Source organism: Trichomonas vaginalis, chromosome II, assembly GCF_026262505.1.
Source record: "Trichomonas vaginalis G3 chromosome II, whole genome shotgun sequence".
NCBI lineage: Eukaryota > Parabasalia > Trichomonadida > Trichomonadidae > Trichomonas > Trichomonas vaginalis.
Window position 1 is genome coordinate 17,938,234 of NC_067204.1, and position 23,884 is coordinate 17,962,117.

General features: G+C 34.6%; 10 protein-coding genes and 1 pseudogene across 11 annotated transcripts, besides 2 other annotated features; 2 read left to right on the top strand and 9 right to left on the bottom strand.

The window, feature by feature from the left end:
- Positions 1-697: 697 nt before the first annotated feature.
- TVAGG3_0564060 (5'->3' exoribonuclease family) lies at positions 698-2,806 on the bottom strand (the record flags this gene model as incomplete). The annotated part of the gene is made up of 1 exon (XM_001321687.1): positions 698-2,806. The coding sequence occupies one exon, from the start codon at positions 2,804-2,806 to the stop codon at positions 698-700; it is 2,109 nt and encodes a 702-aa protein (XP_001321722.1).
- A 319-nt stretch (positions 2,807-3,125) lies between these two features.
- TVAGG3_0564070 (uncharacterized protein) lies at positions 3,126-4,216 on the bottom strand (the record flags this gene model as incomplete). Its single annotated transcript, XM_001321688.1, has 1 exon — positions 3,167-4,210. One exon carries the CDS (start codon positions 4,208-4,210, stop codon positions 3,167-3,169), a length of 1,044 nt encoding a protein of 347 aa, XP_001321723.1.
- A 406-nt stretch (positions 4,217-4,622) lies between these two features.
- Positions 4,623-9,153, bottom strand: TVAGG3_0564080 (guanylate cyclase protein; the record flags this gene model as incomplete). Its single annotated transcript, XM_001321689.1, has 1 exon — positions 4,698-8,816. The coding sequence occupies one exon, from the start codon at positions 8,814-8,816 to the stop codon at positions 4,698-4,700; it is 4,119 nt and encodes a 1,372-aa protein (XP_001321724.1).
- A 61-nt stretch (positions 9,154-9,214) lies between these two features.
- TVAGG3_0564090 (phosphatidylinositol-3,5-bisphosphate binding) lies at positions 9,215-10,199 on the top strand (the record flags this gene model as incomplete). The annotated part of the gene is made up of 1 exon (XM_001321690.2): positions 9,215-10,171. One exon carries the CDS (start codon positions 9,215-9,217, stop codon positions 10,169-10,171), a length of 957 nt encoding a protein of 318 aa, XP_001321725.1.
- Positions 10,200-11,876: 1,677 nt separating this feature from the next.
- On the top strand, positions 11,877-12,365 carry TVAGG3_0564100 (protein ubiquitination; the record flags this gene model as incomplete). The annotated part of the gene is made up of 1 exon (XM_001321691.1): positions 11,877-12,365. The coding sequence occupies one exon, from the start codon at positions 11,877-11,879 to the stop codon at positions 12,363-12,365; it is 489 nt and encodes a 162-aa protein (XP_001321726.1).
- A 493-nt stretch (positions 12,366-12,858) lies between these two features.
- Positions 12,859-12,985: a mobile genetic element.
- A 57-nt stretch (positions 12,986-13,042) lies between these two features.
- On the bottom strand, positions 13,043-14,897 carry TVAGG3_0564120 (thienylcyclohexylpiperidine binding; the record flags this gene model as incomplete). The annotated part of the gene is made up of 1 exon (XM_001321692.1): positions 13,096-14,889. The coding sequence occupies one exon, from the start codon at positions 14,887-14,889 to the stop codon at positions 13,096-13,098; it is 1,794 nt and encodes a 597-aa protein (XP_001321727.1).
- Positions 14,898-15,556: 659 nt separating this feature from the next.
- Positions 15,557-16,324, bottom strand: TVAGG3_0564130 (valyl-tRNA aminoacylation; the record flags this gene model as incomplete). The annotated part of the gene is made up of 1 exon (XM_001321693.2): positions 15,590-16,324. One exon carries the CDS (start codon positions 16,322-16,324, stop codon positions 15,590-15,592), a length of 735 nt encoding a protein of 244 aa, XP_001321728.2.
- Positions 16,325-18,011: 1,687 nt separating this feature from the next.
- On the bottom strand, positions 18,012-18,601 carry TVAGG3_0564140 (annotated as a pseudogene). The gene has a single exon. A coding segment is annotated over exon 1 (590 nt).
- A 1,828-nt stretch (positions 18,602-20,429) lies between these two features.
- Positions 20,430-23,884: part of a mobile genetic element that runs on past the window's edge.
- Positions 20,469-21,041, bottom strand: TVAGG3_0564160 (uncharacterized protein; the record flags this gene model as incomplete). The annotated part of the gene is made up of 1 exon (XM_051238556.1): positions 20,469-21,041. The coding sequence occupies one exon, from the start codon at positions 21,039-21,041 to the stop codon at positions 20,469-20,471; it is 573 nt and encodes a 190-aa protein (XP_051096380.1).
- On the bottom strand, positions 21,380-22,157 carry TVAGG3_0564170 (uncharacterized protein; the record flags this gene model as incomplete). The annotated part of the gene is made up of 1 exon (XM_051238557.1): positions 21,380-22,157. A coding segment is annotated over one exon (778 nt), but the record flags the coding sequence as incomplete, so codon positions are not given.
- TVAGG3_0564180 (uncharacterized protein) lies at positions 22,184-22,627 on the bottom strand (the record flags this gene model as incomplete). Its single annotated transcript, XM_051238558.1, has 1 exon — positions 22,184-22,627. A coding segment is annotated over one exon (444 nt), but the record flags the coding sequence as incomplete, so codon positions are not given.

The window sequence follows — 23,884 nt, forward strand, 5'->3', positions numbered from 1 at the left end:
AATTGCAACGGTGTTTTCTAATTTTGCACCTTTTTTGCACTTTTTTGAATTAACACTTTTATAAAAGGTCGCAAATCTTTTAATAAGTGCAAAAGATTTCTGGATTTTCAAGATTTTGATTTTAATTTTTGAGACGTTGAAGGATTTATTGCATAATCAAAATTATTTTGATTTCCTGGATGTCCAGAGTATGGAGAAGTGTGGGTAAAAACTAGGGTCGGCGTCACGACATAAAGTTCAGAAAATTCAGAAGTGTGCATTTATTTTTGAGAAGTTTATGGTGTCATGAGAAAAAAATTTCAAAGGACTGGCATCACGAAAAGTGTCAATACAGGTAATTTTCATATAGCTATATGAAAATATAGCTTAACAAATGAACAATGTTCATTCTTTCCAAGACACTTGAGGAGATAATATGTTTTTGAACTTCATATAGCAACATTGGCTTCATTTTGTTGAATTCCTTGTATTAGAGATATGGATATTCTCTTACTCTGGTGACTTTATTTGTTCCAACAGAAATGATGAATTTAAGAACTTCAAGATGACCATTTCTTGATGCATAAATGAGTGGAGTTCATCCATCATTATCTTTTCTTTGTCTTGGAGACCTCTCTTTAATTATTTAGTGTATTTGCATTTACAGAAAGTATAGTTAATATAATTTTTATAAACAAAACAAACAATAAATATAAGTTTAAATCAGATGAGATAAATTTTTCTTTTTCTTATTAACAGAAAGTGTTGACTTTCGTGTTTTTTCTTGGATAATTTTAGTAATTCTGAAATCTCTCTTGCAGTTATACGGAATTCCTGGAATTGACAATGGCATGTCTTCAGGTTTCGAAGGTCCAACACAGACGCCTCCAACAATATTACGAGGAAGATCAATATTCAATGGAATATACGATAAATTCTTTTCACGAGGTGGATTTTCGAATATGAAATGAAAACAATTTTCAATTTCAGTTTTCTTGAGTTCTCCCCAAATTAAAGAACCATCACAGAGACCTTCGTCCTTATTTTGAACAAAGACTTTAACAAATCCTGTTTTGTTCCTTTTTTCTTCTTCATCAGTTAAAATAATTTTTGAATCTTTCAAAGTTTTCTCGAGAAACTCACCATCAATGATAGGAATGAATGTTATTCCTTTCCATGGCTGATGTCCGCCCATCATGTCAATAGAAAACGTTGTTGGATAATATTTTTCCAGAGGAGAACCTTTTTTCATCAATTCTGCCATATTTTGAGGGAGAAGATGACTACTTTGTGGCGGAAGAACAGACATAAGTTGTTCTAACGGTGGTATTGGCTTGGAATCGTCCAAAACTGACAAATTTATATCTAAATTTTCCAGTAACTCGAAAGAAGACAACAAAGGAGCATAATAATAAGGATAATACCAGCTCCATGATGTACATCCATGCAAATAGTACTGTAATGTCCATGCCATTCCTTTGAGATAATTTATGCAAACATCTTTTACTTTTTCAACATCTTTTTCATCGAAACCATGCTTCTCTTTATAATATCTCTGTTGCAAATTCTCAAAAGCATCATCCGGTTTTTCAAGAGTGATTTCTGAGGAAATTGGTCGTGGCACTTTTTCAATTTGCGAATAATCGTTTTGGTAAATTTTGTTGGTATTTATTGAAGCTTCTTTTGATAAATTAGAAGGGTTCATAATACCTTGAAGTGCGATTTCTTCACTGTCAACAAGAGAATGAAGGAACTTAGCAGCTCTTTTGCAGTCAACATTCCCATTATCAGTGATATATCCACCTAATTCTGGCAAAATTTTCTTGTACAATTCGAAAATTTTTCCGATGGAACCGCCAAGAATGTTCATTCCTGGGATTTGAGGTAAGAAATCGTTACCTGCTGTTACGCAAAGGAATATAATATCATCTAGTGCACGTTCGAAGTACCAATCAAAGCCCATTTTGGCTGGTTTCAAATCTCGTTCGAGATACTGACGAAAAACAAAACCATTCGCAAATAAAAATTTGGCAGGACCAAATCTTCCGGCAGGAGGTGTTAGATTCTCTACATTGAAGACTTCTTCCCTTAATATTGTAAAGAATAATTCGTGACATGATAAACCGAGGAAAAGGAAGTCGGCATCAAGACCATAGACGCAGTGATGACGCGAAAAGTCATAATTAAACTCAACTCTTTGACTTCGAATGAATTCCATAATTTTGTGTTCTCCTTCGCCAGGAACTGATGCATCTGAGAATATAACTGCTATATTTGACCATGCTGGTGATGTTTTCTGCTTGCGATTAATCATTTCTGTAATATAATCTGATAATTGCATCATAAATTCGGTTCCTGGTGTAATTGTGTTTGTATCTGATTGTATAATAGTCTGAGGATCCATTATTTCATCAATTTCTTCTTTTGTAATTGATAAATCTTGACATTGCATATAACGATTATATTCTGAGTCTTTTGCTGCGCAAAATCTTCGTATTCTTTGCTGATTCATCTTAGCTCTTGGAGCAACACCATCAACTGCCATAAATAAAACCTTTCGAGGGCGAACTAAATTAAAAATTCTGTCAACGTATTTTTCTACATTTTGGAATACTTCAAGATATGTTTTTGGATGTTCTTGATTCTTTGGATGATAGCATGGATGAATCAAACCATTCATATCCAAATACAAATTATCAAATTCGACATCTCCTTCAGTATTTGGGTTTGGTTGAGATGGGTCTTCGTCTAACTCTGTTTCAATGCATTGGCTGAGTAAAAGTGGGTAATGTCCCTTCAGCCATCTGAAAAATGAGGGGACACCCATTTAAAAAATGACCATTTTTATGAAATAGGTCATATAAATTATAGCGAAGATGTGCTTTAAATATGAATTTTGACATCATAACCATCGATTTTTGATGAATGAAATTATGATGTTTCATATCAATGCTTAAATTGTATTAATGACTCATACCCCAATAAGAGAACATGTATTGATTACAAACAAGTATCAACCAAATGATTATAAAAAAATGATTTTTAAAATTAGTTGTTATTCTAAAAGTATAAGATTTATTTTAAAAAATATATAATATAAAATTAGAAAATAAACTAAATTCAAAAGATTCAAAACAAAAATTTGGGACCAAAGCACAATACATGATAATTTTCTTACAACTAAACTTCATTTTGGTAAAGCAAGGATAGTCTTCAAAGAATTCGAAATATCATTGATAATTGTTTTTGTTGATTGATATTTCGTTGGATTGGTCTTAATAATAATATCCAAGATAATTTGAATCTTACTCTCTGGTATCTTATAACGGCTAGCAATGTAACAAAGCAAGAGCAAAGCAGCAAAGGAAACAGATAAAAATAAAATTTGTTGAGTTTGATTCGGATCTGGTTTGATTTCATTCTTGGATAACTGTGTTGATGGCAACTGGAATTCTGAGTATTTGATTACTAAATTTTGAGCAGCACTATAAATATGTTCTAACAACCAATCAACCGAGCAATTTTGATTCTCTATTGCATCCTTCCACTCAGATTCATCGCCTAATGGAAAACCAACATGTGTATGCAGTTGGTATAAATAATCACCTGGAACGTAACCAGGCTCTAGCCCTCGTTGGAAGAATGCAATAAGATAGTGCTTTGTTCCATTTTCCATTTTGCTTGATAAAATTCTGCATATATGAGCTGGACCTAGAAGCTTATGTACAACAACAGCTAATGATCCAATTTCTGGGTCAGGATTGCGAGTATGAGCAGGTGATGGCATTACTGGGTCATCTGTTGTCTTTGGATATATAGGAATTAATTTGCGAGGTTGAACACCAAAATCAGATGAAAACGATCGATTGTTTGAGAGTTGTAAAGGAGTTTTATCAAGTCCTGGAACTTTTTCTGTAGGTGTTTTAAGCATTGGTACTTTGGCACGCATCTTTGGTGGAAGTATAGCTACAATTGCTGGATCTTCTGGTAATTCTAGTTTTGGAGGAGCCTGATTCGGTTTCTTTGATAAAATCTTATTAATCGATTCTGCAATAGACTGTGACGAAATTGATTGGTCTAATAATTGCGGTCGAAATTTAGTAATTTTTGATTTAAGACTTTTAGTTTCTCTTCCGAGAATATTTCCTATTTCTTTTTCTGTTAAAGTCTTAGTATTGACAAGAGCTTTCCTAATTAAATCAATATCTGTTGCGGAAAGGCTCTCAGTCATTTAAATAGAAAAAATGTACGTTTATTAATTTGATCGACAATATAGGAATGCTTTGGAATCTAGAAATATTAACTTTTATGATCTTTGCAATCTATTTTCATTAAAAAATACGATCACATATCTTTTGCATCTATTTTTGTTTAATAATTCTTCCGCATTGCTTTAATTTTTGTGTGCTTTTAAATGTTTACACGGAATAAAAATTAGAAATCGTAATTCTACTAATTTGAGTTGTTAGATATTGACCACACCCTATTACATATCAATGTATAAGCAAAATTTTAAATATTTACAATAATTTGAATGAAAATATGTTGGAATATTCATTATTTGAGTAAAAGTGTTGTCCAAAATGTAAAAGATTTGTGGTAAGCAGATACCATTCAAATAAAGTAATGATAGTTAGATTTAATAAAAAAATAATATTTAATTTGTAAGAAACAAAAAAATATACATGAGATATATATAAAACAAATATAAAGAAAAATTAAAGTTTCTGTTTTCTTTCGCAAAGAACTGTTCCATCCTCTCTTATATTGAAAATGACATTCTTTGCGTCGTTCACAATATCATACAATTCTTTATTGATGTGAACTTTCATTGGTTCTCCACCACTTTCCATTGCTTGTGCGTCATTAACAACTTGTCCGTAAACATCGAATGCAGGCTTTCTTATACCCATCAAACCAGCAGAAATTGGTCCACCAAAAGCAACACCAACTCTTACTCTCAGTTTTGTGCCAAGTTTAGCATTAACTTCATTGATAGAATCAACTAAATCCAAAGCGAAACTTAGCATTTGATGGGAGCTTTCTGATACAGAATCACCTTTATCAAAAATACCAGCTGCACTCATGTAACAATCACCAATTGTTTTGATTTTTGTTACAGATCTGTATCTCAAACATTTGTCATCGAACAAAGTGAACATTGTGTTCAAAGTGTTGACGACACCTTCAGCTGTTTGACTTGCACACCATGGAGTGAACTGAACGATATCGCAGAAAGAGACACAAACTTTTTCAACTGTCATAGAAATCGACTTTTGGTCTTTAAGTAATTGAGAAGCGATTTCTTTTGGCAAAATTTGGTTGATGATTTGCATGAACTTAGATGTTTCTTTCTCGATAAGTTCCTGCTGTACAATCTCGTTCGTTGTGTCATGGAATGTTAAAGAAAACATCGTAGCACCATGACTTCTTCCGATGATTGAATTTTGTTCACCTTTGAAAAGTGGCAAAATTGTCAAAGAATAATATCTTCTTCTATCTCTATAAGTTCCAATTATATCATAAGTCACAACAGTAATTCTATCTTCCTGTATGTAACTAGATATAATGAAGTCCAAAGGAGTTGCATCGAATGTAGCCGACGTCAATTGTATATTCAATGCATCGCAAATCATTTTGCTTTGTGGTCCCTTCACTGTCATTTTCGTTGCAGCCGTGTTCATTGTTATAATGACTTGGTTCATGTTTATAACGAAAACAGGGTCAGGAAGAGTTTGCAGAATTATATCATAAAATGTTTGGTCGAAATCGAGTTCATTTCTTTCTAATTGTGTTGCTGAATTGTTGAGAGCACGTGTTGTATCATTAGAAAGAGCTTTTTCATTCAAATGTTCCAACAAAGAAACAGTATCCATGAAAGGAGCATCGAATCTTTGCAACGTCAAAAGAACAAACAAATACAACAAAAAAGGAATCAAAGAGAAGAAAACACCACAAATAATAATATCAATACCTGTCATAGTTATTTGATCTTTCCATGATTTTGACATTTCATCAATTAACAATGTACAAACAGGGTCAACTTCGCTGAAGAAAACTTGTAACTGTGTTATATATTCTTGAGGAACTCTTTCCAATTCAACAAGCAAAGCAGATGAAGCAACCCATTTCTGGATAATTGCATTGTCCAACCAGTTATTATATGTATCAGAATAAGTTGTATCGTTGTTAACTTCTTGTGATCTTTTTTCTGATTGGAAAATGAAATCGGAATGTAGTTCTTCCAATTTATCAATGTATGTTTGCTTCATACTGTCATTGTCGTCACTGAAATAGATATAAAAGTTCGTCTGAGTAATATCACATAGCATAGCAAATTGTGAATTTACTCTTAAAAAGTCACTTTTTATCATATTTAATTGGTCAGTATAACTTTGAAATTTGACAATCATTACAGCACCTGTTGCAACTGAACCTGCGAAATAGATTACTACGGGGATGATGATAGAAAGAAGGGAGCCACCCTGGTAAGCGTTAGATGCATGCCAGATGTTGTTATTTCCCCAGACATTTCGCATTTGACTTTGAAGGAAAACGTTAATTGCTGACAAAGCGGTTTTTTGAGTATCTCTCAAACTTGAGAAGAAAATTGAATTCCTTGCATTTGCTTTCTTGATAGAAATGAAGATAATCAATGGTATAGCGATCAAATGAAGGAACCCGAAGATAACTGTATAGTAAAACATTGGTTTCGCGCTTTCCATTAACTCAACATTGTAAACTTCGCCACTTACATCGTCAATGAACAAATTACTTAAATTTGTGATTTCATCCAATAAATTCAAGGATTCGTTGATTGATCCTGTATCATATTTGATGAACTGTGTGTCATTCAATGCCAGTTCAGCTGAGATAAACAGGAAAGGAAAGATCGCGTGGTACAAACTAAAATTCGATTTCAAAAGTGGAATGTAATAAATTTCATCAGACAAATTCGTAAAAACTGACGAAATTTCGGTTGTTGAGTCTCCTCCTACAGTGAGAAACTGTGAAATGTTGTCTTGTAACTGTGTAATGTTTTCAATCAGTTTATCTCTGTAGGAATTGTAATCTTCGATGTTCGACCAGAAATCAGTAACTTCTTTATTCGGATTTCTGTAAAACAACTCGACAGGGAACAGGAAAGTCTGTAATCTCTTGATACGTCTCAATACTCTGTAAATAAACTTGATTCTTGTCACGTTTGAGCCTTGTTGAACTGTAGAAAGCATGTAAGGGACCAAAACAACCAAATACAAGAAAAAGAAGATAGTTATAATGATAAGAATAGGATGAGTAAATGAACTAATGAATGGACCTTTCTTTGCAAGCCTTGTTGTTGGTCTTCCCGTGAAATTCTCCTCATTCTTCAGCATTTCGACAACACCATGGCCAATGATGTTCGGAGTTGTTTGTACGTAACTCTCCAGTCGATCAGGATTATGTATGACCACGGAAATAAGCTTTGGAAAGATTTCAAGTGCTGATTCAATGAAATTATCTTTGTAATTGGCCCAAAACTCCATTTCGGGGATCATTGGATGGTTAGGAGATACACGTTTGAATAAGTCAAGGAAAAAGGCACCATCTTCGTTGTTTGGATAAGTTTGGAGAAATGACAACAATGATTTGGAAGTTTTCTGGATTAGCTTGTGGTAAGGGTAGGTTCTTAAAGGTATAGCATCTGTCATTTCATTCATAACGCATTTGAAGAATTCTGACATTGAACATAATAATTTCCACATTTGCTTTTGAATTTTAACAACATCTTTTCGATATCCTGTAAGATTTCTGGCTCTTACCATATATGTCATCAAGCTCAAGTCGAAAACATCCTTCAAAGGCAGAAATGAACCTTTTTGAATCAAAGATTTCCTCAATTCCGTGGAATCGATTGGGAAATCATCGAATATAAGGCACTGGAATGCCAATGCTTGGCATAAATCAAAGTTATCATGGAACCTGTCGAATAATTGTTTGACATGAGTCAAATTTATGATGGAAGGTGCTGCTTCTCTCAATCCAATCATCAAATCCATTGCGGCACGTTTGGCTGATGGTACGTATTCGGCGTAATTCGGTCTAGAAAGGGCTTGAAGTACGCGATTCTTCTCGCGAATTGAAAAAGTGATGAAATAGCCAAAGGAAAGGAATGTTATGACCAAGAAGACACAAAAAACAATTTCCGGTGACAAAAAGTCAGAAATAACCGTTGAAAGAGAAATAATCAAAGATGTAAAGAAGCAAGTGAATAAAATAGTCTGTATAATGACTTGTTGGTAAGAAAATGTCCAATTAATACGCGTTACTTCTTTGTAAAATAGATATGCGAAAATTAATAAAATAAAGAAGGAAGGAATGCCTTTTTCAATCAAACGGTTTGATACTGCATTGAATCCAAATGATATGATGCTAATGGCAGAGACTAATCTCAATGACACCGAATAATATGTCGTAAAGAAAAATTGTTCGCTTGCGTTTAATGTATTTTGGATAATTGTGTAGATTATTTGCATTCTTAGGACAATTAAGAAGAATATGAACAGATACGTGAGAGATATCAATTTGCTTGAATCTTTTATTGATGAGCCTAAATAAGAGCAAATACCTGGATAAAGAGCAGCGTAGCATACAACCTCAAGATACTTTGAAGTTATGAGTAAGTATAGAGGTATTCGCCGCTGTTTTGCGAAATAAACTAAACAAATAAAAAGAATTACAATTTCTAGTAGATATAACGCTAAGAATATTGCACTTTCTCCATTAATTGAACCAAAATCAAAAGGAACTGTACGTATTAAAGCTAAAGAACTCATTGCAGAAACGGCATGATACATTTGCGATGATCTTTGCCAGAAAACAAGGTTCCAGGGTTGAAGACCGATGCAAAGTAACTGGTAACATAGATATGAAAATATCAATGTCCGTAAGTATTGATTGAATTTTATTCTGTGGCATCTGTATCTATTAAAATAAAGTAGCATGAAGTTCTTTGAAAAGATTGTGCCATCCAAAAACAAGTTTGAAACCACCGTAACATGGCGAGTTGCAAACGAGGATGGATGCATCTTTTTGAATAAATTTTTTTTTCTTTTTATTGTAAAATCTTTGTTACTTTTAACCCTAGTAGCACTTTTTTTCAAAAACTTTTTTCTTTTTATTGTAAAATCTTTGTCACTTTTAACCCTAGTAGCACTTTTTTTAATTTTTTTTTCTCAATTTTTTTTTTATTTCTATGATTTCACCAATAAGATCATTGTGTTTTAATGATGATCATGAAACATTTACAATTGTTCTACCATCGCAATACAGAGTTTTCAGATGTGATCCTTTCGGAATGATTCTTGGTCGCGAAATGGAAGAATACTCTTTAGGAAACGTAGCTACATATGATGGATATAGATTCCTTGCTATAACAGGATCTCCATCACCACCAGATTTTAACAGCAAATGCATTAAGATTTTTGATCACTCTACCGGACAAATTAAATTCGAACATCAATTCAATGAGCATATCCTTACAATGAAACTCGGAGATGGCTTAGTTGTAATCAATATGCACTGTCGTATCGAGATTTGGAACACAAATACAAAAGAATTATTCTCTGCTTTGGATATTGGATTAAATGTCCACTGCCCTCTTTGCATTGCCCCTGATTCCAAGTCTATCATCTGCAGCGGACAAGATGATAAAAAGATTTGGCTTTGTAACAATATCCGCGAAAAGAATCTCGCAAAACGCAATTGCGGCGTGGAAGAAAAAGGCGTTTCCATTTCTCTTTCTGCATATAATAGAAATGGAACTTTATTTGCAATCGCTACTTTTGGCGGTGAAAAAATTTACATTTTTGACGCCAAAATGCTAAACTGCATTGCAACACTTGAGCGTGGCAATCCAGGCGACATCATACAATCAATCGATTTCTCACCAAACGAATATTACATTGCAACTTGCTCTAAAGACGCAGAAGTAAGAGTTTTCGATATCAGAAAGAATTCTAGAGGTGCAAACGTTCTTCAACAACCTGTTATAAAGGTTAAATTACCTTCTGTTACGATGCCAAGAATTTGCTGGATAAAAAACGATGTTATCGGAGTCACATCGCTTGATGGCGATTTCCACAAGATTACATTGAAAGATGAAACGAATTTCGAAGTTCAAACTTCACCTTTCTTGAAGAGATCTGATTAATAAAATATGTTTTAATATTTTTTAATAAATGCTAATTGTATTTACTAAAATTAGTACTTTTTAGATATTTCCAATATATTTCACAAGATTTAAATCAAAAACTTAACATCTTTCAACTGATTTTTTGTTGAAAAATATAGAAACTATTTAAAGAGTATGATTTGAGATGTAATATTACCTATGCTGATATTACGGTTGACAACAGCTTAAGTGTTGCCTAGTAAGTAGTTTTATGAGAAATATTCAACACATTCGAGCCAAAACTTGATATATATTCTAGTGGAGGACAATGAATTTTTTGCAAACCAGTTATGCATTAAAAATACTTATATAACGTCGAAAAAATAACCCAAAAGTGGGAATTTTAACTTGTAGCAGAGGAATTTTTGAATACAAATGAGCAAACTTTTGAAATAGAATTTGCTCTATATCAGATGAGCTCCACACTGGTGAAATTTGGGGTGATTTTACCAACGATATCTCAAAAATTAGATTCTTATTAACTTCAATTTGCCGAGTTAACCAAAACGTTTTATGTGTATGAAGAGAATATTGGATAAGCATGTAATATCTACGCTTATTATACAAACTTGAGCTTTGATGATTATTTTGAAATTAAGAATTTAGGTTTGGAATTTTCATGTATCATCACGGCTGTATGCATATAAACAGAAGTAGAGTAGTATTGCTATCAAAATTAACCCAGTTTTATTGAAAAATACGGGTTCTAAAAGTTAAATTATATGAACATCACCAATGAAAAATTTTGTGACATACGATTATTTTCTTTTTCAAAAAAATTGAATTTTTTTACACATAAATCTTTATTCTAAAGGAATTTTGAGTAAGCTACATAAATAGCTGATTGTAAGCTTGGTTTCAGCTTGAAATATCAAGGAATTCTGAAAGGATATGAGAATTCAGAATTTGAATTTGGCGTTAGGAAATCATAGGGGATACATGGATTCATTTAAGGATTGAAATGGATGTGACTGGATCAACCGTAAATGTTGCGAGCGGGTTATATGGAGATGGAACCTAGGCCCTCATTTGCTTTTCTGTTGATTCAATTTTTTTGAAAAGAAAATAATCGTACGTCACAAAATTTTTTCGCTCATTTGTTGACATTCATATAATGAAAATTTTGTGAAGTCCGAATTTGAGCTTTGCTCAAATTCGGACTTCACAAAATTTTAAATTTATGCTACGGAGTTATTTTTCCGACGTTACTATGAATACTGAATTAAAAAAGAAAATTCAAAGGCATTTCATTTTGTCACCAAAAGTGAGATATTGAATTTTTAACCGAAAAAGTGCCACCGATAAAAATTTTAAAAAGCTTGACATGTCAAGTTCAGAGCAACCAAAAAATAAAGATGGGTGTAATTACAATGACCTTAAGCCCATTAAAGCATTCGAATACCCAGATCAAGCATCAAAAATTATTTGGGGCGTCAATTCAAATAATATTTTACAGATATCTTCACAAATTATCGAATTAATTACAACTTGCAAAATATCTATCAAAATGGTACTTCATTTGATTGATATTTTTTCACAAATTCGAGTTAAAGAAATTAAATTATTTTCAGAACTTTATCTAAAGATAACAAACGAATTTTCATGCATCATCCAGCCGAAAAATGAGAATTTAGCGACTCTTTTGCATTATAAAGGTCTCAAATTTGAAAACTTCTACCCCAAAATGAAAGAAAAAGAAATTCTTAATTTATATTCAACAGAATCTCCTTTATACTATATTGAATGGGATAAAGTTAATGATCTTAAAAGTAAATTCCCAAATCTTGATATTAATCGGGAGATTAAGAATATCACACCACTTGATTGTTCAATTAAATATGGCTCAGAATTGTGTTTCAATTACTTGAAAAATTTAGGAGCTAAATACGCTAAATACTCCGAAAAATACGCTGTTCAAGGCGGAAATAAAATCATTTTTATGCAAATGATAGAAGAAGGTAAATCATTTGATAACATGATTAATACAGCATTGGATTATCGAAACTATGAAATTGCTGAGTACCTTCAATCAAATTTAGGTCAAACATTTGATTCAATAGCAGAAAGTATGCATTTCGGAAATTATCATATTGCATCTTATTTACTTACTAATGGAGAAGATATCAACAAAATTTATAATTTCTTTCTTTTCATATTTAACATTGTTTTATGAAATTCTCTTTCTCCTCATATTAATCATTGTTTTAAAAAATCCTCTTTCTCTTCATGAATGCCCTCTTAGTATTGCCATCAAAGAGAATTCAATGGAAATTGTCCAATTCTTAGTTGAGCATGGTGCTGATGTTAACATGATCCTTATTCTCTTTCTTTTCATATTTGACATTGTTTTATGAAATTCTCTTTCTCTTTTATCATTACAAACTTTCAACAATGTTTTCTCAAAGTTTTTGTTCAATGCAACATAATTGAGAAATGTTTTTCTTTTTTCATATTTTAAAAGTAAATTAACTATACTTCGATTATTTTTGATTCAAATGCTGTTCGGCATTAGAAGCAAATAATAATCATAATCAAGATAATTCCAATTTTATATACTTTTTGGGCGCTAAAGCGCCCGTAAAAAAAGTATACAAAATTGATAATTTGCAAAAATCTTTAATTCAAAAATCCTGACAACCTTTATAATTTGTTATTGAAGTTTAATCTTAAGGCTGCACTTACGCCCATCTGACTTTAATTCAAATTTTTGACAACTGACGGCAAGCATAATTGAAAATTAACATTAAACATATGAATTGAAAACCATGTCATAGGGGTGTAAGTGTACCATTAAATAACTGAATTGAAGGTTGTGTCAGATGGGTGTATGTGTACTGATAAGATCGAAAATATTTAAAAGTTTATAAAACAAAAAAAATATTAATAAATATAGTATTAAAAAGTTATCTGGCTTCCAATTGGTCAATAATCTTCTTTCCATTTGGAAGATTTGCTGCTTGAATCATCTTTATCACCTGTGATTTCAATCCAGCCTCATTTAGCATCTCCAAAACAGACATGGCCTTCTGTCTGACGTCTGCTTTTGGAGCATCAAGCAAAAGCATCACGAAAGCGATGATTTGACTTGTATCCAAGACTCCTTCTTCTCCTCCGAATCTTTTAATCAATGTCTGAATGATGTCAAGTCTTGGAATCACTGCTGTCCACTGTACAGGTTGTTTCAAAGGTGCCATGACAACAGGAGCAACGAATTGAACTCCTAATGCAGAGTTCCCTGCAGCCCAAGTGAAGAATTCAACAGCAGGTTGCATCATCCTTTTGTTGCCGAGTTTTGCGAAGATCGCGTGTTTGTGGGCTTCAATTGAAGATCTCACGACATCTGGTGGTGGCTTAAGTTTGTCTGTGAGCTTCATGATCTCGTCAACACTCTTCACGAAGACTCCTTGTGAGTTATCTTTGACACATGGCTTCAGCATTGATAAAAACTTTTCGTAGGCTTGAATTGCACTTCCGCCCCTCAATTTGCGGATTGATTGTGCAATAGCTTTGATACCTGCTTGACGGAGATCTGTATTCTTAGAGTAGAACTGCTGGGCAGCTTCTTCTCCGCAAACTTTGATGACGATATCTGCTTCGGCGCGCTGATTTGGATCTAAAGCATCGAGATGTTCGCCGTCATCATCAAGAGGTGGCGCTGATGGTTGGGATTTGATTGGTCTGTCGTATTCTTCGCCTGGAGGTATATTATCCCACTGATTGTGTCCGAAATTCATCGGGCGATGGTCTCCAGTGTATAAATCTGTCTTCATTGGGCGTATTGGGCGTTCTTGTGGCTCGGCGCGTGATTCTGTATCATCAAAACGCTCTGATTGATATGGAACTTCAGATGCTTCTGGTTCTTGTAGATAAACGGGATAATTTTGTGGCGGCGGGTTATATTGTTGTTGAGAGAATTGGCTGACATCTGGATCTAATGATGATTTACGCCTTGGATGAGGTTTTGGAGGAGGTTCATTGAAATCGTTGAAGTTTTGGTCATCATTTCCTGCAAGTATGTTCTCTTCTTGTATTTTAAGCTGTTTGGCTAAATCAAAGTCTTCATTTCTGATGGCTTCGATCTTTCTTTGTTTCAAATCTTGTAAGAAAGCTCTATTATCACGAATAATGTCTATCCTTGCTTTGATAGCTTTGGCTCGATCGAAATCTTCTCTTTCAATTGCTTCTTGTTTGGCTCTTTCAAGATTTAGTAATTGTTCATCTTCAAATGGATTTTCTTCGCCATAGCCTCTTGCAGAAAAGGATATTAAGCCTACTTGATTAGATTTATTTAAGTGATTTTGATAACATCCGTTTATTTTTATCTTTATGTATCGAAGATGAAGCATATTAGGGTGAGCAACACGAATTTCTCTTGCTTTGTAGTTGTTGGCGCGATTATCAGTGAATTTAAATGAATCTATTTGTTCAAACTGTACTTTTCTCCAATTTGCTTTATCTCCTCCGGAAAGAAGATCTATACTTGATGCAATTTTACTTTGATGACTGATAAATTTCATTTCTGTTAAAGCAACTTGGGATCCAAAGTCTAATATTACTTCTTGTGGATAAGATGCGTTCGGAAGCGTAATCCAACCATTTGCAAATGGAGACGTATCCATAAGATTTGAGGCTGGATTAGAATCTATTTCACTTGTCGCATATATTACTTGAAAAGGAAGCGCACTTGGCGCATCCATACGTTTTGAAATTCATCTCATTGTGTTAGAGACTTTAAAATCTATAAAATAAAATACATTTATAATGTGTATCAATTTTTTATTAATAAAAATGAGTGTTGCGGTAAAAATCAGCCTCATTTTAATATTTCAATAGCTTAACTTAACTGTTCATACCTGTAACCAATGTAATTCAGTATTTCTCCTAAAATTATCAGAAATCTTTGTATCCATTGTTATCTACTTGTGTAATGAATTTCAAAGATTTATGGAAAAGTGCAAATATATGATTTTTAAAATATTTCGTGTCTGATGAAGACATTCATCCATATAAATACAGTGAATTAAGAAAAATCCACAATAATATTTTATGCGACTCTATTCCATATAATAATCGCTATACAAAGTCATATTTATCTCTTGCCAAGATTGTAAAAGAGGTCGACAAGATTAAAGATATTTCAAGCTTCCTGTTTTATATAGGAAAGATTGAAATAGAAACTATTCAATTTTTTATACTTTAAATGTACTTTTTCTCTATGATAGAATTGATATATTTATGAATAAACGTAAATATAGCTCACATTGATCATACTCTATCATTTCACCGTTTCAAAATCTAAAAAATATCTCCAGATTAAGACTCATGGTGTAAAAACGAGCTTAAGTATTAAATGAAAAGATTATTTTTATTCACATTGTAATAATAAAATTATTAAAATTAAGCGATTAACTGCTTAACTTCCTGGATGTTCTTGTTGATAGCTTCGATCTGAACCTTTAGTGCTTCCATCTTAGATCTCTCGAGTTCCTGGACTTCTGGTTTAACCTTTGTAGCGTAGTTAGGATTAGAAATCTTTTCTTCGTATTTCTGGAACTGTTGTTGTAATGGGCCTAACTTCTTCTCCAATCTCTCGAGTTCCTTCTCGAAATCTACGACACCCTTCAAGTTGATTCTCAGCTCAACTGTCTCTGTAACAACAGAGGAAGCGTAACCAGCAGCGATCTGTGTTCCTGGAGCAACAACGTCGACCTTTCCAAGTCCGCCAATAGCTGAGATGAATGGAATTGTTGGCTTGATTTCATCCTGAGAAGTAACGATGATTGCCTCCAAGTTATTGTTGTTGATGTTGTACTGCTTCTTGATAGATCTAGCAGCAGAAGCTGTAGCGAAAGCAGTGTCAACAATGGAGACATCGTAGTTGAGCCACTCCTCGTTAACTAATGGATAAGGAGCCAACATGATTGATTCGACGTTGAATCTTCTTGGTAAGTGCTGCCACAACTCTTCAGTGACGTATGGCATGAATGGATGGAGCATTCTCATTGTTGACTCAATGCACTCGTACAATACAGCTGCGACAACTTCCTTGGCTGCTGCATCATCGCCGTTAACGATTGGCTTGGTGCCTTCCAAGTAGACAGAGCAGAACTCGTCGTGGAAGAAGTGTGTCATTCCATTAACAGCGTCAGCCATCTTGAAGTCCTCGAGACCAGCTGTTGCTGCCTTGATTGCGAGAGACAACTTCTTGAGTGCCCACTTGTCCAATGGTGTTGTCTTTGATGCATCGAGGTCCTTGTGGGAATCTTCTGGGTTGAACTTGTCGAAGTTTGGCAATGCGAAACGAACAGCGTTCCACATCTTGTTGCAGAAGTTTCTGTATGAAACAATGACAGAAACATTGAGGTTGGCTGTTCTGTTTGCGCCTGCAAATGAGCAGAGAGCGAGACGCATGGCATCAGTGCCGCACTGTGGGATGCCGTTAGGGAAGTCAGCCTTTCTGCCGTCGATTGCGATCTTCTTTTCTTTGTCATCGAATGTGGAATTCTCGATTTCAGCAACTAAATCTTCCAATTCGATACCGTTGATGACGTGGCGTGGATCAATGACGTTTCCGAGAGACTTTGACATCTTTCTGCCCTGTGCATCTCTAACGAGTGGGTGAAGAAGAATTGTGTGGAACGGAACTTTGTTTGTCAATGTCAATGACATCATGACCATTCTTGATACCCAGAATGTTAAGATATCCCAGCCTGTTTCGAGAATTGAGTTCGGGAAGTATCTGTTGAGGCGTTCTTCGTTGCTTGGCCAGCCGACACCGGAGAATGGAAGTAAAGCAGATGAGAACCATGTATCAAGAACATCTGGATCTTGTTCAACAGTGACTCTTGATGGTACTACGTTGTTTGCCTTTGCACCTTTAGCGATTGCTTCTTCTTGTGATGCTGCAGCAACCCACTCTCCATTTCCTTCTGCCCACTTTCCGTCGATTTGGACTCTGTAGGCTGGAATTCTGTGTCCCCACATCAACTGTCTGGAAATGCACCATGGACGGATGTTTTCGTGCCACTTCTTCCAGTCAACAACGAATTCGTCTGGAACAATCTTCAACTCGCCGTCATCGACTGCTTTGATGGCTCTGGCAGCCATGTCTGTTGTGTTGACAAACCACTGTGGTGTGATGACTTGTTCAACAATGTCGTGGCCGCGCTGTGTGATACCTAATCTCATTTCGTGGTCCTTCTCTTCCTTGTAGAGGCCGCGCTCCTTCATCCACTTGACCATCTCAACACGAGCATCGAAACGCATCATGCCGGAGAACTGGCCGTAGCCTGGAGCAATGGCGCCGTCTGGTGTCAAGATTGAGATTAATCCAATCTCTGGATGGCGCTTGTAAACTTCGTAATCGTTTGGATCGTGGCCTGGTGTGACTTTGACAACACCTGTACCGAAGTTCATATCGACAAGGATCTCATCTTGGATGATTGGAATTGGAACTTCACGGATTGGATGCCAGACATACATTCCGTGGAGATGGTTGTAACGAGCGTCCTTTGGATTGATTGCAACAGCTGTATCACCGAGCATTGTCTCGAGACGTGTTGTAGCGATTTCGACCTTTTCGCCAGTCTTCTTTCCATCCTTGTCGCAGATTTCGTAGTAGAAGTGTGTCATTACGCCGAATGGATATTGTGGGTATTTGTGGTTTGGAACATTTAATTTTGTACGCTTTGTAAGTGTGATGTATTCGACTTCTGCATCGGAAATGGCTGTCTTGAGGGCGCAATCCCAGTTGACAAGGCGCTCACTTCTATAAATCAAACTTTCATCAAAGAGTTTGATGAAAGCAGCAATAACTGATTCACTGCGCTTTCTCATCGAGTGTGTAGTATGTGTCCTTCCATGCAAGGGATGAGCCCATGTCACGAAGCTGGGAGAGAATTGTGCCGGATTTGGATTCAACCCACTTGTGAGCTTCTTCAAGGAAGTACTCGCGGCTGTATTCGCCACGGTGGAGCTTCTTCTCATCGTAGATCTTCTTTTCGACACGGAACTGTGTGGCAATGCCTGCATGATCTGTGCCTGGAACCCAAAGGGATTCTTCGCCGCACATTCTGTGATAGCGGGTGATAGCATCTTCAATGGATGCTGTGAGGGCGTGACCAAGGTGAAGTTCTCCTGTAACGTTTGGTGGAGAAGAATCATAACAAACTTCTTGTCGGCAGCTTTTGGTTCAAAGAAGTTCTGGTTTTCCCACCATGAATACCAGGCATTCTCGACCTTCATTGGGTTGTATTCGGAATCAAACTGTGTTGTATCTGGTTTATGACCATCCTTTGATTTTGGAATAACTTCTTGCTTTGCTGCTGTCTTTTTCATCTTTTGTGGGGCCTTTGAGACAGCCTCCTTGATGACTTTCTCCTTACGCTGTGCTTTGGCGGTCACAGACATCTAAAATCTAAAGTGACCATGCATCTCACAAAAAAAATTCACTGAAATATGAAAAATTAAACAATCTGTGAGATATAAAATTAAATTGTATTGGTTTATTTTTGAGAAGTGGATTTTCGGTTATTCCGATTACTTGAAATTTTCTACCATGAATTACCCTAATCGTGTATAAATCACACGATTAGATTTCCATCCAATAAAAAACTCTGTACATTGTATTTTGGAGTCATGTTATTTTATTTTAATCCAAAATCATAAAGATTTCAAATTTAAATTTTTATGATTTCATAAATACAGTTAGTATATGAAGATAACATACATGAATTAGATATTTATTCATGAGTATTGATTGATAATAAACAATTAATAATATATTATGAAAAGAACTTGAATAATCTATGTTAAAACATTAAGGAACTTTTGGTAATATGTTCTCAGGTATTCCATCCTCTTTATTGATGATGCCGAAACCGAAATTGTAAATATGATAAACACGTTCCATAACAATTGACTTTCTTGCTAATTCAACATCAAAGTCGAATTCATGCTCATTAAGTGGGTCGGCTCTATCTGGCCTCTCTGCATAGCAAGCTCCGATATGTTTTGGTGAAACAACTTTTCATTCGAATATTCAGCATCTCTGTCTCGTATAACGAACTTTTTGACATCAAATGTCGAATTTAAATCATTTCGTTGAAATTCATCAAGAGAAAATGGATGTGAAACAAATTCGTTGCCGAGTAAAGATATTTTCTTGCCATTATCAAGTGCATTTTGTGCTGCAGCAGGAGTTGCAAATGCAATGTATGCATATGGTTTGATCCTTTCACTATCTAATTTCGGAATGTGAACATAAACAATTTTTCCAAATGTTGAAAACGCATTCCCGATAAACTCTGGAGAAGTATGTTTTCCGACACCTGTGACTTTAATAACTGTATTTGCAGGTATGTTATGAAGATCAATTTTTCTTGTCATTGACAAAATAGTTATTGGTGCATTCGCACCGATATCAATAACTTCCAAAAATGTTTTAATATAGCAAACTGCATTCTTATTTATCCTTTCAAGAAAAATATTGATAATAATAGCATGAAACCCATAAAAAATCATGAAATAATTATTTTTTGGATTTATTCATAATTTAAATATGTGAATTTGTAGACATGAACATTTATTGCAATTATAAAACATGTTGCTGATTTTCAATTTTACCAAAATTTATGATTTGCATGAAAAATAATAGTATTTTTTTAATTTTTAATTTTTTTTTACTTTTTAATGAAAGTCAAAGTATTGGAATTGATAAATTTCATAATGATGTTCATGATCGCATATATAAGAGTATGCGTATTATTTTATAATTAATTCATATATCTTATCTGTTGACGCAATTGCAATCTATCTCATACAAATTAAGCCAATATTCAATCAAATTACATGAACACATGCTTTCATAATTAATATATGATCATTAATAAGGTTTTCTATATGAAAAATGCTATATGATTTCATTAAAATTTTGAATCCATTTCTACTGTATCTTCTGTGATTTATAAACACGATGAAGAAAATTATATGAATAACTGTCGATATAAATCTAGCAGATCTGAAACACACTATCACACAAATATTGATAATACTTGATATTTTTCCAAAACATCATTTCAACCATCTAAAAGTTACAAATCCAATTATTTATCAAAATTCTCTCTTAAAAACAGTACAGTATACATTGTGCGTCGCCTGTAAGCCTACAGCTACAGTCACCGACACAATGAAAAAAGTGACAGAAAACTGACACCATACGGGCGCGCATATGTACGCATATATGTGTAAAAATAAACGTTCATATGTAAACTAACCTTTATTCACTAGCAGGGGCTGATAAATCATAATCGTCGAGAAGTACGATAGGTGGTCCCACCTGTTTAATCTGTATGGAGAGGCAAACGTGACGTAAGAAGCATAACACTGGTTTCTCAGTATATTTAATAGACTCTGCTGTTGGCTTAACTGTAAGCTTATATGTAATAGGTGAATTAGATAACTGACCCTGTTGGAATGTATAATCAGTTTCGCAAGGGAATCCACATAGGTAATGACCTAAGTCATTTGACTCGATTCCAAATTGAGGGACTGATGTGGTTGTGATAGACCTCATGACATCATAGTTGAAGCCAACAGTATCGTTATTATTGTTAGTGGCATTTGCCTGCATCTCATAGAAGATTGGATCATTAGATGCTTGAGCCTCAGCGGGTATGTTACCATATGCTCCACAGTTCAATTGAATTTGTTCAAACAATGGATTTTCATAGGTAGTGTTATAATTAGGTGTTTTCTTAAATAGTGTATAAATGGTGTTCACATATAATGGAGTAAATGCTGCCGTGAATGTACAAGGAGTTCCTTCACCTTTAGCCATTGAACCATCCATAGTAATGCAGTCAATTCTTTTGATTGGGAAGTTTAGAGTCTTTGCCGAATATCTTGTCACCAAATCACTATAGATGTTAGGGTCCAAAGAGAATGAGTTACAGTATGTAATCATTTCAAAGAAGTTTGCATTCTTCTTAGTGAACTTAATAAACTTGGTACCAAATGATATCGTACTCTTATCGGCATTCCAAGTTACAGTATCAATAACTTTGATACCTTCATAGATAGGAGTGAAGTGATTAGTGATTGGAATATAGCTTGTAACATTGGCTTGCATGTTCGGTAATGGTAGAATATCCTGATAACTTAATGGTGTCCAAACCATACCAGCAATACTGAACTTAACCTTAAGTTGTAAGTTACCAGCAAACGCTGGAAGGAATCTAATGTTATTAAGTATTAGGAATCTTCTTAGGTCAATCTTGATTGGTATGTGGAACTTTAATGTAGTTGCACCACTAATTGGTTTATTGAACTCAATAATCTGTCCAGAACGAACTGTATCACATCTATTGAAAACATCTTTATGTCTAGCCTTACTAAATACATCAACTTTCTTAATAGCTTCTGTTGTAGATGCAGTAGAAGTAATGTAACCTTCTTCTCTAGCATTATCTTGTGTATAAACACTTTTACCATTAGCGATTAATTGATATGATTCAACAGCATAGAATGAATCAATGTATCCCAACCAAATTGCTGGAAGATGTGCACATGATTTGCCACCAGCATATTTAGTATCAATTGCTTTAATTGCTGTAACATTTGATCCTGTAGGAGCTGTCTCAACAGCTCTTTCTTTATATACTTCACCATCATATTTAGGAACTTTTTCATCAGCTGGTTCAGTTTCTGTTGTAATTATGCACTCACCATCGACATAACCACTAATGAACGTATTATATAAGTCAATCATGTTCTCACCAGGTGGTGATATGTTAAATGTAATATAACCGTTATCAATAGTATTTGTCGGCATAGCTGGCACTTTTGTTGGGACATATCTATGGTTAGTATCTCCAATAGGAACTGCCCCATCAACTTGATCGAAATAATATCTTACTTGTCTGATGGAATCAGCAATACTGTATGTATTGAGGTTATCGTTCAACATCTTTCTCAGCTATAAAAAATTTACAATCTTCTTATTCTTGGGATTATTCGTCTTATTTGTGGCTGAGGTTTAGGAGGTTCTGGTTCAGGCTCTGGTTCATCATCGAAGTGTATTCTTTTCTCTTCCATTGATTGAACATATTCTTGATTCTCTTTAGTTTCCTTCTCACGTTCAATTGGGTCCATGTTTGGTTCATTAACTACACTGTTACGTTCTAATATCTTTGTCATCATCTCTAACAACATTTTATTAGTATATGCTTGTTCTTCTTCTTTCTTCTCATCAACTTTAGGAGCTTCTTGAACAACAGGAGCTGGGGCAGGAGCTGGTGAATTCAATGGTGCCTTTCTCTTTCTAACTTGAACTGAACCATTCTTCATATGACAAACATAATATAATGGATGTTGTATTCCTTTAGCTTCATTCAATATGATTGATTGCTTTTCACTTGGTGAAAGTTTTGACGTCATTTCTATCCTAATAAAATTTTTTACTCCTAACAAAATGACTGAGAATACTTTCGACAGAGAAGCACTCAAGAATGAACTTCGTGAAGAAATACTTAATGAACTCAAACCAAAAGAACAAACACAAGAAGAGAAACCAGCTAAACCAAAGCGTAAACTCACAGAGAAACAATTAGCTGCATTAGCAGCTGGACGCGCAAAGAATCCACGAATGATTGCAAAGAAATTGAGAGAAGAGGAAGAAGCTAAGAAAAATAATAAGTAAGTGTTTAGAACTTTAACTTACGTTCAAAAGATGACTTCGTTGAAATAGTGAAGTCCTTATTTTTGTTGAAGCATGGTTTCGAACCAATGCACAAGTCAAAGGTTATCTCATCACCTTCATAAAGAGATTTGTACAATTCCACGATGCTATATTTTTCCCCAACTTTCTCAGGGAAGAACAAACCTTTCTTCTCGTCATAATGTACTTGTATCGCATCTGGGAACATTTGGTTTGCAGTAAGTGCAATTACGTCCTGTGTGATTCCCTTCATTCGACAGTGGAAAGCAATTTCCTTGAGGTCATTGGTTAATTCGTCGAGGTAAGTCTTCTTTCCAACGAATATAGATCTTTGTGCCTTAGACATATGTCCTGCAGTAATCTCTGCAAAGTCTGAATGAAATTGACCCAGTGCTTTTCCAATGAGTTCTCTGTTATACCTTCTCTTGTATTCTTCTGCTAACTTATCTAAGTCCTTCTCATACAAGTGTAAACTATCTGTATCCTGATAGAACAACTTCAAGCCCAAATCTTCTGCTGTGAAGAATACTTCATTCATGATTCGTTTGGACATAGAAAGGATTGAAACACCTAATGGACAATAGTTAAAGTGACGAACGATAGGTTTAAATGACTTTACACATGAAAGTTCGGAATCGGGGATGAACTCTATTGTCTGTATGTCATTATAGTTCTTAATGATATAGTCAGTGAGCTTATTGTCCTTGATGAAACGAATCTTTTTGTCAATGGGCTTTAATATCGTCTTACCATAGATACTGTTCAAAAGAAGTTTGATGATCTCTTGTATCGGATTACCTTCCTTCTTATACTTAGCACGTAATTCGAAGAGCTTCTTAACTTCATTCCTTATTGTCATGTCCCTTTTTCCATCATAATAGTATCCATCAATGACTTTGCATGAGATCTCTTGGAACTTGATCAGATCTTGAAGCGTAATGTGGTCTACGAACATCTTGCAGCATGTATTGGAACTT